This window comes from Eublepharis macularius, chromosome 5, assembly GCF_028583425.1.
Source record: "Eublepharis macularius isolate TG4126 chromosome 5, MPM_Emac_v1.0, whole genome shotgun sequence".
NCBI classification, from domain to species: Eukaryota; Metazoa; Chordata; class Lepidosauria; order Squamata; family Eublepharidae; genus Eublepharis; species Eublepharis macularius.
Window position 1 is genome coordinate 116,872,447 of NC_072794.1, and position 16,187 is coordinate 116,888,633.

Here is a 16,187-nt window from a genome sequence, read left to right on the forward strand (position 1 = left end):
TTTTATGCTATGATTTTGGATATATCCACTTTAGTCTCTTTATTTGTGGGGATTGCTTCCATTCTATTTCCATATGCTGCTCTGCTTTTTTGCTTTTTATTACTGCATTGAACTACAGCTTGAGCTTTCCTGTGCTATTTTTTTCTTTGCAGCTTCAAGAGGGACGTGCTTGCCTGTGAGTACCATTGAGAAACAGCTTGTATGTGTTGTAATATATACATGTAAATGAATAGGAATGTACTGAGAGATGATTGGTGTAACTGGATGGGGCTTGGAGGAAATAAAGCTCAGTGGTAGAGCACATTTGCCTGCTTAAGTTTACAAGTTCAATCCCGGGCATCTCCAATTTAAAAACAATACCAGTGCTGAGAGAGGCTGCTGACAGACAGAGTGGACAGTACTGGGATAGATAGACCAATGGCCGCACTCAGTCTAAGATGGATTCATGTGTTTACCTGATACACATTTGCAAACATTCATACTTTACATTTTGGCTGCATTTAGACATCACAATAACCTGTTTGATCAAATCCCAGTTTGTTGTGATGTCTGAATGCAGGAACAACAGACCAGGGTTTATTAGTTTGCACCAATCTGTGATTTCAAGCTAGGGTTTGTAGCCTGTTTCCATAATTATGATTTGTTGTGATACCTGCATTTACAAACCATATTTTGTTGCAACTGCTACGAATGAAGATGTCCTCGATAGTTGTTGTGGATTTTCTGGGCTGTATTGCCGTGGTCTTGGCATTGTAGTTCCTGACGTTCCTTAGCATTGTAGTTCCTGACAATATATCGAAGATGTCCTCCTTGCTCCAAGATGGGAGAGAGACAAGAAGCAGACAAACTGGAATTTATGCGCAAGCAAGGATTGATTACTAATATCTTGCAGACAAATCTGTTGCACAAACCATCATTTATTGTGATGTATGAATACAGCTATAGGGGTGTAAACAGACATATTCCTATACATGTAAGGTGCAAACTAACAAGTAAGTTATGACTTCAGCAAAGTTATGTTAAGATAGGTTGGTGATCTGAATGTTTTTGTTCTATTTCTAATTTATATAAATGTCTGTTGTTCTGTAACCCATGATATAGTTTACTCTAGTTTACTTTCTAGTTTGCAGGAGTATTATTCGATAATCCTTTCCAAACATTCCTTCCATCTAAATAGCTTCTTTCCTTCCTTTCCTTCCTTCTAAATAGCTTCCTTCCTTCCCCCCATCTTCAGCTCCCCCAGGAAAACTATGACCCAGTTGTCTTTTGCCAACCACTGAGCTGGGCCCAGTTGCACAGTAGGGAACTTGCAGGGATTTGTGAGGGGCACCTCAATTTCCATTGTACCCCCTCCCAGCATTATTGCCCTTTTCCTTGCCTCCTTCTTCCCTTCCATCCATCCTTACTTCCTCCTCCAAGCCCCACACAGGTACACTAATCTGGAAGTCACATAGAATCTAGCTCTCTGTTGAGTGTATACTTGGTAACAAACCTGGGTTGGCCTCTGTGCTGTGGTCCTAAACCACCACATGCTTATTAAATAATTTTCCATTTGTAGGCTTCTATATTTGGATGAATGCTAAATTACGTCAAAAGAGATTGAGCAAAGTTGTTTTTTCTTGGTTAGTCTTATTTTGCCATACCAAACCAAGAATTCATCTCTTAGACATGAACATCTTCAAATTACAATGCAAGCTTTCATATATGTTCTCCAGGCCCAAGTCATTTATTTATTTACTTCACTTATAGCCCATCTTTCTCATTGAGACTCAAGGTGGGTTATGTAATATAAAAAATTCAATCAGGCAGCATAAACATTGCAATAGGATTAGGATTACAGAATTAGAAAACAATGCAAACAGAAGCTAAGGGTCACTGTGGACATGACTGCTTTTATGAGTTTGCCATGGAGCCAATCTGTGCCTTACGTAGTCACTCAGCAGTTCCATGGACTGGCTTGAAAAAGAGAGTGTAATTGGGCTCAGAAAGCTGCCACAAGGGGAGGGAGAGCACCTGCCTTTCACCCAAGTTTTTTTCCTCATGCAAAAACCAGTGCGCAGGAAGGTAGTTCCCCATTTCAGCTGCTCCATGTGGAGCTATTGTGTGCACATGTGGCAGCAGAAATGGGAAAAACTCCCTCCACACACACTGTTTTTGCACAGGGAAAAAAGTTTGGGAGAAAGGCAGGGGTTCTCCCCCCCCCCCCCCAGCAGCAGCTTTCCAAGCCCATTTGTGCTCTCTTTTTTTTAATAAAAGCTATTCTCCAGAGCTGCTGTGTGACTATGCAGAGTGCTCTGTGGCAAACTCTGTGGCAAACTCTGTGGCATCTGATGAAGAGAACTGTGATTCTCGAAAGCTTATGCTACAGTAAAGTTGGTTAGTCTTAAAGGTGCTACTGAACTCTTTTTGATCATAAAAGAAGTAACATCTGCAGTGACCCATTGGCATTATCTTCCACCAACAATTCAAAAAGTGAATTGGAAAGGTAAAAGATGGTGCAGTAAAAGTAAGATGATATATACAATAAACATTGCAATAGATTACAATTCTGTTCCCTTATTTTTTTTTTTAACCTTCTGGACTGTTCCAATATACTGCAGTTTTAATCCCCTTAAAAATGTTCTCCTGAACTTTTCTGATTTGCACATATAAGAAGAGTTGCTCATTATAAATCTCCTCCAGAAAGCCTGTCTGTAAAATGATACCTTACAGAAAGGTGGTGAGACTACTTCTAAGAGGGCTGTTCCTGTTCCAAGGGTAGAGAGAAACGAATTCCTTGTCGAAATTGCCCAGTGAGCCTTGGTATCTAGGAACTCTTTGTGCCTGTACTTGATTTTTAAAACTGTGTGTTATGTCCATCCATATGAAGTAATTTACCAGGATGAATGAATCTGCAGTGCTATGACATTTTGTGACCCTCTAAGAGACTATTAATTTGTACATTGCTTGTTTTGACACCTTAACCAGTTTGCCAAAGGATTCTTTCTTCCTTTTAAGGAAGTTTTAAGTGATTGCTTCTGTTGTTGGTTACACAACCTGTGTGTGCTGCTTTCTTCAGGAAATGGTTTCATTGATACACGGTCAGGTAGCTGAACCATATACCACAGAAGTGTGATGAAACTGAAGAATACTAAAGGTTGAGAAATACTTGTATGTCCTTTTTCTCACATTACAATGAGAGAGGGTGTGTAAATGTCTTATTATTCCCCTCTACAGGTAGAAACGAGACAAAATCATCTGTGAGCTCGTTGTATCTGTCTCTGCTACCAAGTCATGTAGTCAAAGGAAAGAGGCCTTTTCTGCCGACCTGTACAGAACGGTCACTTTTCTTTCCCTTGCATAGTTTGGCTATGATGAAATTAAACTTGGCTGTACTCCCCTCTGCTGCATAGGCTGAGCCAATGTAACTGACAAAATTATCTTTTTTCCATATTCCATGTGAAACTGACATGGTCAACTTCTAATATGGTTACGAATGTATGCGCATGTGTGTTGGTTCTTTGACAGCAGTTGGTGCTGTGTAAAGTTGTTTGTGTGAGAGTGAATTTTTGTTGCATTTTTGTTCCTTTGTAGTATGGAATTTCAGCTTTGCGTGCACTGAGTGGTGCTTGTGAACATTCCATTGTAACACTCATAACATTGCTTTTATAGACCATTTATGGAATGCAGCTTTCCTAAAAACTGTATCATTTTGTAGTCACTTACTGCTTTAGGGGAGTGAATTGATAACCTTGGAACAGAGAAATACTTCTTAATTTTTTCAGGCATAATTGATTCACTGTCTATGATGCACTTTAGATATTTGTGCTGTTTCTGTGATTTGCCTTAATGGGAACATTCTCAAAGGAAACAGATTATTTGCCCGTACAATGTGCTTTATTTTTTTCTTGTTTTGGCTCTGTTTGTTGCAGGACTGGGAAAAATGTTTGTGTGTTTCTCATACATAAATATTTAATTCCTTTTATAATTACAATCCTTTTTTTAAAAAAAAAATCTTGATAAACTCTAGATTTGTGAACTTGCACTCAGCCAACTTCTGTAAATTTGATCCCGTTCTCTGGCAGAACCTGAAGGAGTGGAATTGCTGAGGAACGACAGTGAAGCAGTTTGGCTTCTGGGTTATGTACAGAATTGATGCCAGTTCACAGCTAGAAACAATTTTAAAGGAGCAGGAGGATGAGATAATGGCCAGGAACGAAAAATGGCATGAACTGCCTTGACTGGTCATGTAAAGCTTGTACCTCTTCAATGGGGGCAAAAAAAATTCCACGAAAAATTCCAAGTGAAGTACAGTGACAGATCCTGGGATTATACTTTCTTGTTTGCACAGATAGCAGGAGATGGTGCAAACAGCTGCTAATCTGGATGTACTCTCAGGGATGTTACTGCAATATATGTATGAGGAAGGGAGATGAAGATCAGAACAGTTCCATCAGTGACATAAAAAGAGGGAAATTATTTTATGGATTACCAAGTGAGAGACAGAGGTTTCAGTTCTTCTGAGGAACATTTACAATATAGTGCTCTGTTTGCTTAGTCTGCAATGTACAAACACAACCATTCACTTAGAATGGATTTTTATTGCCCATCAGCCATATATGCTTGTGTTACTGTGAGGTGGTTCAAGTAACCAGGTAGGTAGTCATCGTTAAGTGATTTTCTGTTTATAGATTTAATTTCTTTTACGTCATCACAAGGGAATATTTATCTCATTGGCAGTGCCATCCTAAGAACACTTTTCTATGAGTAAGCCCCACTGAATAGGTTGCATAGGATTATGAGTAGACTTGTTTAAGATTGCTCTCTGAGTGGGGAATGTTGCACAAGCACAATCTACCTTGCCCTAGGGTATCTTATGCTTTATACTTCTTGATTATTTAATGATATTTCCTGTCAGCTGTGTGCTTCCACAATGCAAACTCCAGATGCATGGATGTGCATTTGGTAGCTATAAGTTGCTTGCTAAGGAGCAATTTTAGTAATGGGAAAACAGTCAATCATGTAATTGCTACCAGAAGAAAAGATGGGGTGGACTGTGTACTATATCAAGATAACCAGACCACTTTGAGAATGCTAATAAAACTGTAAAATAAGCTATTAGAAAAAAATGTACAGACCTATGATCGCAGATTAGAGCCCCAAAATGTTGATATGCAGCTATAGTGGATCAACAAAGATTTCTACCCCAATTACTCTTGGACAGAGCACATTTAGTCTCAGCCTAAAGGGAAGAGATTGAGATATTGTGCACTGTCGCTTTGACCACCCCACTTTCCAGAATTACCCAATGAAGGTACTACTGCACAGTTTCCTGAATGTGTTATGGGCACGCTGTCGAAACAACCATTTTACAGCTCATCCAGTAATAAATATGTCTATGCTCAAAACAATTTGATGCCATAACAAACCAATAATCTAAATTCATTATTGAAATAGTGCTTGCTACGGTGTATGTTTTCCTGTTGGATCCAAAACCGCTATTGTTTTCTATTCAATAGGTTAATCAAAAACTGAAGGGAGTATAGGATAGTTTTCTGTTTGTCAAAGTGTGATAAGACACCTAGACCAGCACTTTATTATGTATAGGTTGAACAATTGTTGTGCATTGCTGAATAGCCTTACAGTGCAATCCTAAGAAGAGTTATTCCAGTCTAAGCTCATTGATTTCAACAGGCTTAGACTGGAGTAACTCTCCTTAGAATTACACCATTAATTTATTTATTTTTACTTGTGAAAGCTATGAATGAAAAAGACAATGGCTCCTGGTACAATTATTTTCCAATATTCTAAGTACCATGTTAAGAGTGGGATGCTAGGGATTCTACTTGTTTTCAACTGGGAAGACCATCAGAAAAAGCCAGTCTAAACACATTGTAAATTTGATGCTTTTGTGATCCATGATCTTGTTACTCTGGTGTTATGGTGCTCAAAGAAGAAGATCATTTGCATGCACTGCTGGCGCCAGGGTTTCTGGCGCCTGTGGCCACCCTCCCACACATGCAGTGCGCACACCCGCTCCCGGACTGTGTGATGACATCATCACGTGATGACATCATCACGCAGCAAAGCCGGGGCCATTGGCCGGCAGGTGGCTGGGGCGGCGCGAGGAGGCTGCCTGCGCTCCACATGCCGGCCAGGCACGCCAGCTCCGTGGCACGCCTCTGCCCCCGGCACCCCCTCCGGCGCCCCCTCCAGCCCTGCGGTGCCCACAGCGCCTGCCTCACCACCTCAATGGTGGCTCTAGCCTGTTTGCATGTGCAGTTCATGCTTGTCATCTTCCCAGAGTATTGTTTGACCTGACTTTCATATTTGAGAGGAGAGGATCTCATAAGTTGCTAGGCTAGAATACAGTGGTCTAGGAGACAATTTAAGAGGCATTATCACTGAATTAAATATTTTAGGCTGCCCTGTTTGGGGCTTGGCCTTAAGGCAGTTCATTTCAAGAAACTCTTAATGCACTTTGAGGTCCTTTTTTCAATTGTTTCATGCAGTGTGTGGTCACATTGTGCTCTCCCCCAGAGATCTGTTGGGATCCAACTCTGAACAATTATGGGAAGGATGAAGTTAGTGACATTATGTGTGTCCGGAGTGAATCATTTGTACTTTTAAACAATATGTTGCTTGTTTTGTAGTAAAGATTTTATCTGGCACATCACCTGTGCTTCTTGAGATGGATGATTATGTTTCATATTGGAAGGCAATATGCCTTCCTTTCTCTGACCCTCTAGTGATAAAAGTGAAATAGTATTTTTTTTAATAAAATTTTTATTAGGTGAGAATATTAATACATACAACTTTCAAATATCATCTCAATATCGTTTTCCCCCACCCTTTCCCTCCCCCCTTTTTTCAAGACTTCCAACAGCTTTCCAACCCTATATCTCAATCTATTCCTAATCTATCCCCTTTTTCTGTAACTCATATCATATTTACATTCTGTTTTGTTAGACTAAGCCCTATCTGTTAGCTTCGAATCTATTATTATTAACTTAAAATCTATTATCTATTACTATCTGTTAACTTCAAATATATTTACATTGAAGCTAACAATTAAATAAAATATCTACTTTATTAATTTTACCAATATCTATTAACTCCAAGTCCGCTTAAATTTAGGCTCACAATTAGCTAATACTTCACTTCATATGGTAAAGATTATGTCTCTTCCAATTAAAAAAAAACATTCTAATAATTTTCAAATTGCCATAATTCTCCTTTCACGTCCCACTTCTTTTCTAAATATGTTTTCAATCTTCCCCAATCAGTAAAAAATTCTGCTAAGTTCTGATCTCTCAACTTTCTTGTCATTTTATCCATTTCCGCCATGTACAGCAATTTATACATCCAGTCTTCAATAGTTGGTATTTCTTGCACCTTCCATTTCTGCGCGTATAAAAGTCTTGCTGCCGTCGTCATGTAAAATAGTAATGTTCTGTATTGCATAGGGACATCTTCCATACTTAAATTCAGTAGCAATAGTTCTGGGTTCTTCTTTATTTGGGTCTGCAAAATCTCATTTATTACTTCTAAAATATCTCCCCAGTACTGTCTAGCTACTTCACACGTCCACCACATATGATACAATGATCCTTCATGCTTTTTACATTTCCAGCATTTATCTGACATATTTGCATTTCCAAGCACAATTTTTTTAGGCGTTAAATACCATCTATAAATCATTTTATAGACATTCTCTTTAATACTGGTACAAGTTGAAATCTTCAGTGTAGGGCCAAGCTACAAGTGACGAATGACACTTGAACAGCAAGTGTCTTTCTCCCTGTTCGCTTGCCCTCCACTCAATCCACTTGCTGTTCAAGTGTCATTCGTCACTTGTAGCTTGGCCCGTAGTTTTCCATAAATATTCCCATTACTCCATTGTTATTTCTTTGTGACAATTAATTGCCCACTTCACCATCTGTACTTTGACCGTCTCGTCCTCTGTATACCACTTCAAAAGTATTTTATAAATTTTTGATATCTTCTTTTTACTTTCTTGTAGTATAGTCTCTTCCAACTCTGAGTTTTTCCATTTGATTCCTCCTTTTGAACAATCCGAGTTGTAAAGGTCTCTAATCTGTCTATATTGGAACCATCCATAACAGGGAGATAACTCTTCCTCCATTTTGATTCTTATCATTTTTTGTTCCATAATCAATAGCTCTTTATATGGTAGACATGGTTCTTCATTATAGACAGCTCTCGGATCGATCAGTTCAAACGGTACCACCCAAGAGGGGATACCTTCACCCAGATATTTTTTATATTTTTTCCAGATCGTGAAGAGGCTCCTTCTGATATAATGTGCAAAAACATAGAATCAGCTTTTATTTTATCCTGCCATAAGTAGGCATGCCATCCAAACAACTTCTTATAACCTTCCAATGTTAAGAGCTTGCGGTCTTTCAGTGACATCCATTCTTTTAGCCAAACTAAACATATTGCTTCATGATACAGTCTAATATTCGGCAACTGCAGTCCACCTCTTTCTTTAGCATCACATAGGACTTACATTTTTACTCGAGGTTTCTTGCCTGCCCACACAAAGTCAGAGATCTTCCTCTGCCATTTTTCAAATTGTTTAGTGTCTCTCATAATTGGAATTGTTTGTAATAGGAACATAATCCGTGGTGACACATTCATCTTAACTGCCGCTATTCTTCCCAGCCATGACAAATTTAATTTATTCCATTTAATCAAGTCTCTATCAATCTGTTGCCATAGCTTTTCATAGTTATTCTTGAATAAATCAATATTTTTTGCAGTTAGCTCAATTCCGAGGTATTTAACTTTATGTGTTACTTCGCAATCAAAAAGTGAAATAGTATTGAGACCATAGCAGGTGTACTTGAATACTTATTTGTACACTAAAAGCAAAGTGACTGTTTTACCAAAGCTTCAATATCACACAAGCCTAAGTAGTTATGATGGTGTTTTGTACTGTAGATAACGATATGAATGTTTTGGAGATCATCAAAAAGGAAATGCCTGATGATGGCATTTGAGCTCCTTATGAAGAGCTGTTTCTTTTTCTGTTGTTTGTTTGGACCATTCATTTGCTGCATAAGCTACATTTTTGAAGTGCCAGAACAAGAACGAGATTAGATTTGTATGCTCCCCTGTGCCTTTTGTTGTAGCAAGGAACACATTGATACTTGCAATGATTAGTTATTCATTTATTTATTTAAAACATTTCTATGGCACTTTTCCAGAGAACCTTCTGGATGTTGGTTATGTCTTTAGTATAGTGGAATTACATAAACTGGTATTAACAATGAACAGTAATTTAGAGATGACAGTATGTGTACATCCCATGTTGATCTGTTCTTAAGACATCCAAATTAATTGTGGATGAAGAAGCCCAGGATTGCGATTAAGCCTTTTGTACCATTTGTTATGTATGTATTTGCATTAGGAAAAATAGCTAGGATCCTGCTCTGTCATTATGTTGTTGTGCATTTGCAACTGTGACCATATTTATGTTCATTTCTCAAACTGAGAGCCAGTTTGGTGTAGTGGTTAAGAGCGTGGGACTCTAATTTGGAGAATGAGGTTTGATTCTCCACTCCTCCTCTTGAAGCCAGCTGAGTGACCTTGGGTAAGTTACAGCTTCTAGGAGCTCTTTCAGCCCCACCCACCTCACAGGGTATTTGTTGTGGGGATAATAATGGCATACTTTGTAAACCGCTCTGAGTGGGCATTAAATTGTCCTGAAGGGTGGTATATAAATCGAATGTTGTTGTTATTCATTTGTTGAAGTTGTTACACTGAGAATGCAACCACACAGGCAGAGACAATATCCAACTGATATTATTGAATGTTGAAATATTCCACTATGTACTATATAGAATAGCATTCTCAAGCCACTAACAAATTCTTCATTTACTAGAAAAAATATTAGATTTTAAATCTAAATCATGACTGTTGGGTATGTGGTGTTTGAGTAACTGATGCTTGTATTTTAAAGGAGACTGAATTTTAAGAATGGTAATCAGTAAAGCAATGACTGTATACCTTGTTGCCACACAGTAATGCCAAAAGGAAAACTGAACAGTAACTTTAAGATATTATAAAATGTTATTTAAATGTTTGATTTTAAAGCATGCAAAGAGGGGAGGAGGAGAGAAGTTAGATGCAAGTCATTTTCTGACTATGACTTCAGGGGATTGCCCGTGGGAAACTGATTAAACAGTTTCTAATGAATAATGTTTCCTTTGAATGTATGGTTACAGTCCTCTATACCTAGATGTTGCTCTCAGCAGAGTGGTTAACAAAGAGGAGCATACAAGATTTAGGTACATTGAATACTCAGAATTTCTAGAACAATGATGGATCCAGGTTTTAAAAAGGGCAGAGTAGAGAGGTTTGTTTATATGGCCTGATGTAGCAAACCTTTTATACATGTAGATGAGCAACATCTGAATTTATACATTGATTCCAAATCCCCTACCCTCCATGTTTCAAAACTAACTGCTCTTCAAAAAGGAAGTAAAATACCTGTTATTTGTGCTTAGGTTTTTGTTTTCTTTTGAGGATGTATATGTGCAATCACACAGTTTGTATGTGTGTACCTATGATGCATCAGATTGCCATTTTTTAACTATATGTGCCAAAGGAAGTATGCATCATAAAGTCATATGGCTTTTCATACAGTTGGTATTTTCAGATAGGATAGCCAAATATGAATACTATGATGATATCAACATATCTTAAGTAATTGTATTGGAACTTTGAATTTTCTTTCAGGTCAGGTAAATAAAATACTTCATTAATTGCAAATCCCTAAAGTGTGTTGCTTTTCTTTTCCATCACTTACTGCTAGTATCCATTTCAAATACACCGAAGGAAAAATAACACCCTTTTGATTTGTGTACAAATTGTACAAGTGTAAAAAAAATTAGTAGCTTTACCTATCATGTCTAAGAGTCAGTCTCATATAGACATGGGCATGAAACGGATAAAAAATGAAACAAGAGGTTTGTGTTTTGCCCTGTTTCACGAACCGTGAACTACGAATTTTCACAAAATTGACCCATTTCATGAAATGATTCGTTAGTTTCGTGATTCATCAAAACCAGGGGCAATTCAACGGTCCCCTTCACCACACCACAGAGACACCTGCCCAGGCAAGAGAGGTGCTCAAAATAAAAATGAAGTGCACACAGTGGGTGTGCAAAACAAGAAGAGTGAGCTGTACCAGACAGGTGCACAAGAAGAGAGAGAGAGCAAACAGAAGAGAGTGAGGTCCTCAGAAGGAACCCACACAAAGCTGGGCCCCAGAGCCAGTGGCTCTGAGACTGGGCTTGGGGGGAGAGGCCCTAAACCAAAACCAAAGGAAACAGCAAGAGTGTGAGCCCTCAAAAGAGTAGAGAAATAATTGAGAAGACACAAAGACAAGCAAATAAAAAAAAGGAGAGGCCTAGGTCCCAGAGCCAGGCTAAGGCCTGAGACTAGGGTGGGGTTGGGTGGAGGAAAAAAGGCACCGTCACCCAAAGACCTTCCCACAGCAAAGCCAGGAGCTGGAAATAAGAGGCTTCCTTCAGTCTCTTTTAAAGCAGCAGCAGCAGCCAAAAGCACAATTCCAAATCCACACTCTCACTCCAATCCCAGCAACAGGTCCTCCCTCTGCCTCTGTCTACTGGGTAGGACTGAAAAGCACGAGGCAGAAAGAGGTGCCTTTTTAAAAAATGCTGACATAGAGTAGAACAGGAGGTCTGTGGTTGGCTGACAGACCTGCCTAACAGGGTTTGGAGGGATGAGATTGTGTGCCCATGGCTACAGAAGACCCACCTCCTTGGTTGCCTAGAGGATTAACCCCCCTGCTCCTGGCTGTATAGGGCAGAATGGAAGCTCTCCAGATGGCTAGGAGAGCTACCAGTCAAGGGTAAGTGGGTTATGATTGGGATTTCCAATGGCAACAAAAAGGTCTGGGCCTATTGTTGCCTAGGGAATCAATGGATCGGTGACAGCCTGTCTGAATTTACTAATTGTTCACAAAGTGAACGAAACAGGCCAAAAAGTTGTGAATTTCGTGATATCTGCAGCCCCACGGAATGTGGTTTTGTGGCACATGAAACAGCCCATTTCATGACGAAATTTGCTTCATATTTCAATTCGTGCCCATGTCTACTCCCATACCCCAACCTCCTGTACAATATCTTTTCAACAGCAATCTTCATGGGTTGCCACTTGGAAAGGCTTCCTGTTTTGAGGAGGGGGGGGGCAATGTTGGTCATTGCCAAACAAAAGGCTGCTGTTGGAAGGACTGCTTAAAAGCTCCCATGCACAAATTGTAATGTTTTGGAGCCCATCCTATGTTTGAGAATGTGCTAGCTTCATTAAATTTGTACTTGTTCAGTCTTTTCCAGTGTTATATGGAACCTGTTCAAAATTACTGTATATGAAGAGAAAGATGAGTAAATGTGTTGCTGACAAAACAAATTCCTAAGGAAGACAGTGAGGTCCTATAATTATGTGGTCACATTTCTTGGAGCTGAGTTGTAATATTCTTTAGAGTCAACCACTGTTTTTCATGCTGGAAGGACAGTTACAAACTATTTTGGGTGCCTTATCAATAATAGGCTTACAAACAGCTAAGATTTAGGGATGTGTGACTTACGGCTTCATTAAGGGAGGGGATGGGGAGGTATGTCTTATAGGTCCCAACAGCATTTGAAGATGAAATTTCCTTAGGGCAGAGATGGCAGTAAGAGGGAAAGGGTGTATGTATATGAAGTAGAAGGGAATGGGTATAGGTGGTGGTAGAATCTGGGTGGGTAAATTGAAAAGGTCACTCGGTTGGAAGTACAAAGAGGTAGTAATTTTACAAGTGCCAATTTCACATGGCCTAAGAAGCACTCCAGTATATCAAATGATGCTGTTTGCCGTCACAATGATTTTAGTAGAAAATATGATTGTGGTCTAGAGTAGCAATGGGATAGTCTGAACTCATTTTTTGTTTTTAATTTGTGTGTTTGTTTTCTTCTTTTTAGAGAACAGCTCACCTAGGAATTTAGAAGTATTCCATTTGTGTTATTGAAAATCATCATGAAGGCCTCAGAAAATAAATCACCTTGGACTGGAACTCCTTACATTTGATGAAAGCCTGTATGTTCAATGAAGCTACTTCCTCAGGGGCTTTAAAACATAGTGGGCATGTTTTTTTGTGATCTCTAATATCTCTTTTGAAAACAGGCGTAGTGAAATTTTTCATTGTTATAAGCCAACTGCACTTACTGGAAGCTTTCTTTGCACCTTTCATGCCCTTGTAATGCACTTGCAGTATGATGAAGTCATACTCTCTTGAAAATTAAAGAATGTTCACAGTATAAATTTAAAGCAGGTTTAAACCTATTTCAATGTCATGGTCATAGCCAGGGGTCATTTAGTAGAAAAAGAGCTGGAGAAACTCATTAGCATAGCTCATTAGCATATGCCACGCCCCTTGACATCACCAGAAGTGTGTCATTAGCATAACTGATTTGCATATGCCACACCCCCTGACATCACCTATCCTGGCTGTTTTGGACCCAATCCTGGCCATTCAGGGCTGAAATTGGGCCTAAAAATGGCAAAAAGGGACTGAAAATGGCCAAAAGGGCCCAAAATGGTCAGGGTCAGGCCGCTGCTGAGTGGGAGAGTGATCCAGCACCCGTCAGAGGCCCGATCTGGGCCATTTCGGCCCCAATCCAGGCTGAAACGGGCCCAAAATGGTTGAGAGTCAGGTGGGCAGGGCCCTGGTCAAATGAGCCCTGGTCATAGCCAAGGAATCCTATGAGAGGTGTTTCTATGAAAGTCAAGGTATTGCTATCAGAGAGCAATCAGCAGCACTCCTGCAAAGCTACCTATCCCTAGGTAAATGCACGGGATTGTAGCCTTAGTCTCTTTCATATGCTTATATGGCAACTGTGAAATGTTTTTGCAGTTGTCTTACAAGGGTATTCAGACATGAATACTATATTTTCGTTGTTATTCTAGCAGATAGTTTCTTGGTATTGATCTTCATGATGGAATGTGATGCTGTTTAATTTTTTAGTGACCCAAAAAATCGACATAACTTCGATAGAATTGTAAAGTTTCCAGTATCACTAGCAGAGGCGCTAGACTCTAGAAATAAGCAACACTCTGGTTTGCTAACCTTTTTGAGACATGTATCTGACTCATGTTGGAAGACTGAATGTTAAGGAACAAGGGTCATTAGTCTGAGGCTGTAAGACAGTTCCTGAGAGTATAATTTATTTTAATGTTCTTTACAATGAGTTCTAAGTAATTTGCCAAATACGGGATAACTAAAGTATATTGGAATGGGGGTATTTTAGATAAGTGGATGCTTTTTAAACATTATGTGCAAAGAGTGCTAGGGTTGCAGACTTCAAGATAGCAGTGGCACTCAGTAACTATGTTTGTTTTCTGCTGTTTGCAAAGTTGGCAGCAGCAGTAGAACATTCTGTGTATACAGAGAAAAACAAGAGCAAGTGTTCTGTTTCAATACTGTACTCAGAATGGTTTTTAGGGGTTTTCTTCTCATTTATTTGCCTGTGTTCTTATCATTATAATCACGGTTAAATACTGGAACTGAATTTCCTCATGATTTTCAGTTCCCTGCTGAAATAAATATGCACCATGTCCACAGTTTTGCCCTGTATCGGGGCACAATTGTTAGCTCTCTGATGTTGAGCCAGAAACTGTCATTTTTTGAAGGCTTATCTTCTTAGTTCCTACTTTGAACTCTGATCCCTAGAATTTGCCTGTGTTGAGGTGCACGTAATATGATGGTTGGGGCTCAGATATTGGTGGGGGTGAGGGGAAGAACTTCAACTCTAAGCTTTCCACAGGTTTTTCATTTCTGAATCCTGCACAAAAATGACACAAATTCCATGTGGATTTAAATTATTACACTTTGCTAAGGTTTATTTGATTACCTTGGTTTGTATCCTGCAGAACTTTTCCATTGATAAAAGGGATTTCTGTCAGTGGAATAGACCTTCTTGCCTCCCCGCTTCTGCTGAAGTCCAAAAGGCCCCCCTGGAAATAGTGCTTCTGGGCCTAGGGAATGCCCAAAAACATTGCTGATCCGCTCTGAAAGGAAGGAATCAGCAAAAATTGTTCTCTCTTTCATTTGTGGAAATCCCCCAGGGCATCTAACCCTTTGATTTCTGCTGATTGAACCCATTAAAGGAATTTTCTGGTGGTACTGGTGTTTGTAACTTGAAAATTTAGAGGAAACACTTTTGGAGTGCCTTTAGCATAGAATGCCACTTAGCATCCCATGTGACATTCCTGTTTGATGGTACTGTAAATGAAGAACTCTGCATACAAATAAAAATTGTTTCCATAGAAGTACAATAGCTCCTTAAAGTAAAAAGTAATTAGCAATATAATATATTGCATCTACGCACAATATGCTGCTGTATCTTTGCACAATTTTTTGAATCAGTGTTTCTCTTGATGAGTCCTTGGTTGAATCAAAAGATAAATAATATTGTTTATATCTCAAGATGTGTGAATGTGACTGCCCACCTGTGAACAATTTTATCATCCCAATTCTGTAATATAGGTGTTTTCTCAGTGCTGGATCTAGAATCTGATATACTTATATAGCCTCATTTGTCACCAAGAGCTGTTGAGATAAGATGCTTTTTGTTCAGGGATGTCTGAATGTATCAAGTGTACATCTAAGTCTAGTATTATCGTTAGTAATGTGATGTTGCCTTAATTCATAATGCAAAACGTGTATTTTATAAGCACAGCCATTAGTAGTCAATGTTAAGTACAATACTCTGCTGATTATGGTTCTTTACAATGGTACTCATGCTCAGTGCCTGGACAATAAAATAAATTATGAAATCATTGTCTGATGGTCATTCTTTAATATACATACTATAATTGCCTCATCTGATATTTCATGGCTTACCAAGTTCCTTGAAGCCTCTACAGCCATATCAGGACAGCCAAGCTCTACTGCATATGTACATAGATGTTTGTCTTATTTGGTCAGAGAGGAATAGAAGTTCTCGAGGTAAGTGTGATAATGAGCCTAACTTCCTCAAGCCTGGTACCATCCTAGGGTTTCTGACTGACTTTTCTTGACAGAGCAATGTCAGAGCTGGATATCTTCAGGTAGGTAGCCGTGTTGGTCTACAGTAGAACAGCAGGATTTGAGTCCAGTGGCACCTGAGAGTCCTCCA

General features: G+C 39.2%; 1 protein-coding gene across 1 annotated transcript in view; it reads left to right on the forward strand.

Moving 5' to 3' along the window:
• The window catches only part of PFKFB2 (6-phosphofructo-2-kinase/fructose-2,6-biphosphatase 2), a 59,370-nt gene extending 43,537 nt beyond the window's left edge, over positions 1 to 15,833 (forward strand). Inside the window, exons 15-16 of the mRNA XM_054979922.1 lie at positions 153 to 175; positions 12,993 to 15,833. Coding sequence (XP_054835897.1) covers positions 153 to 175; positions 12,993 to 13,008 — 39 coding nt within the window. The 3' untranslated portion in view covers positions 13,009 to 15,833. The remainder of the gene's footprint in view (positions 1 to 152; positions 176 to 12,992) is intronic.
• Positions 15,834 to 16,187: the final 354 nt, after the last annotated feature.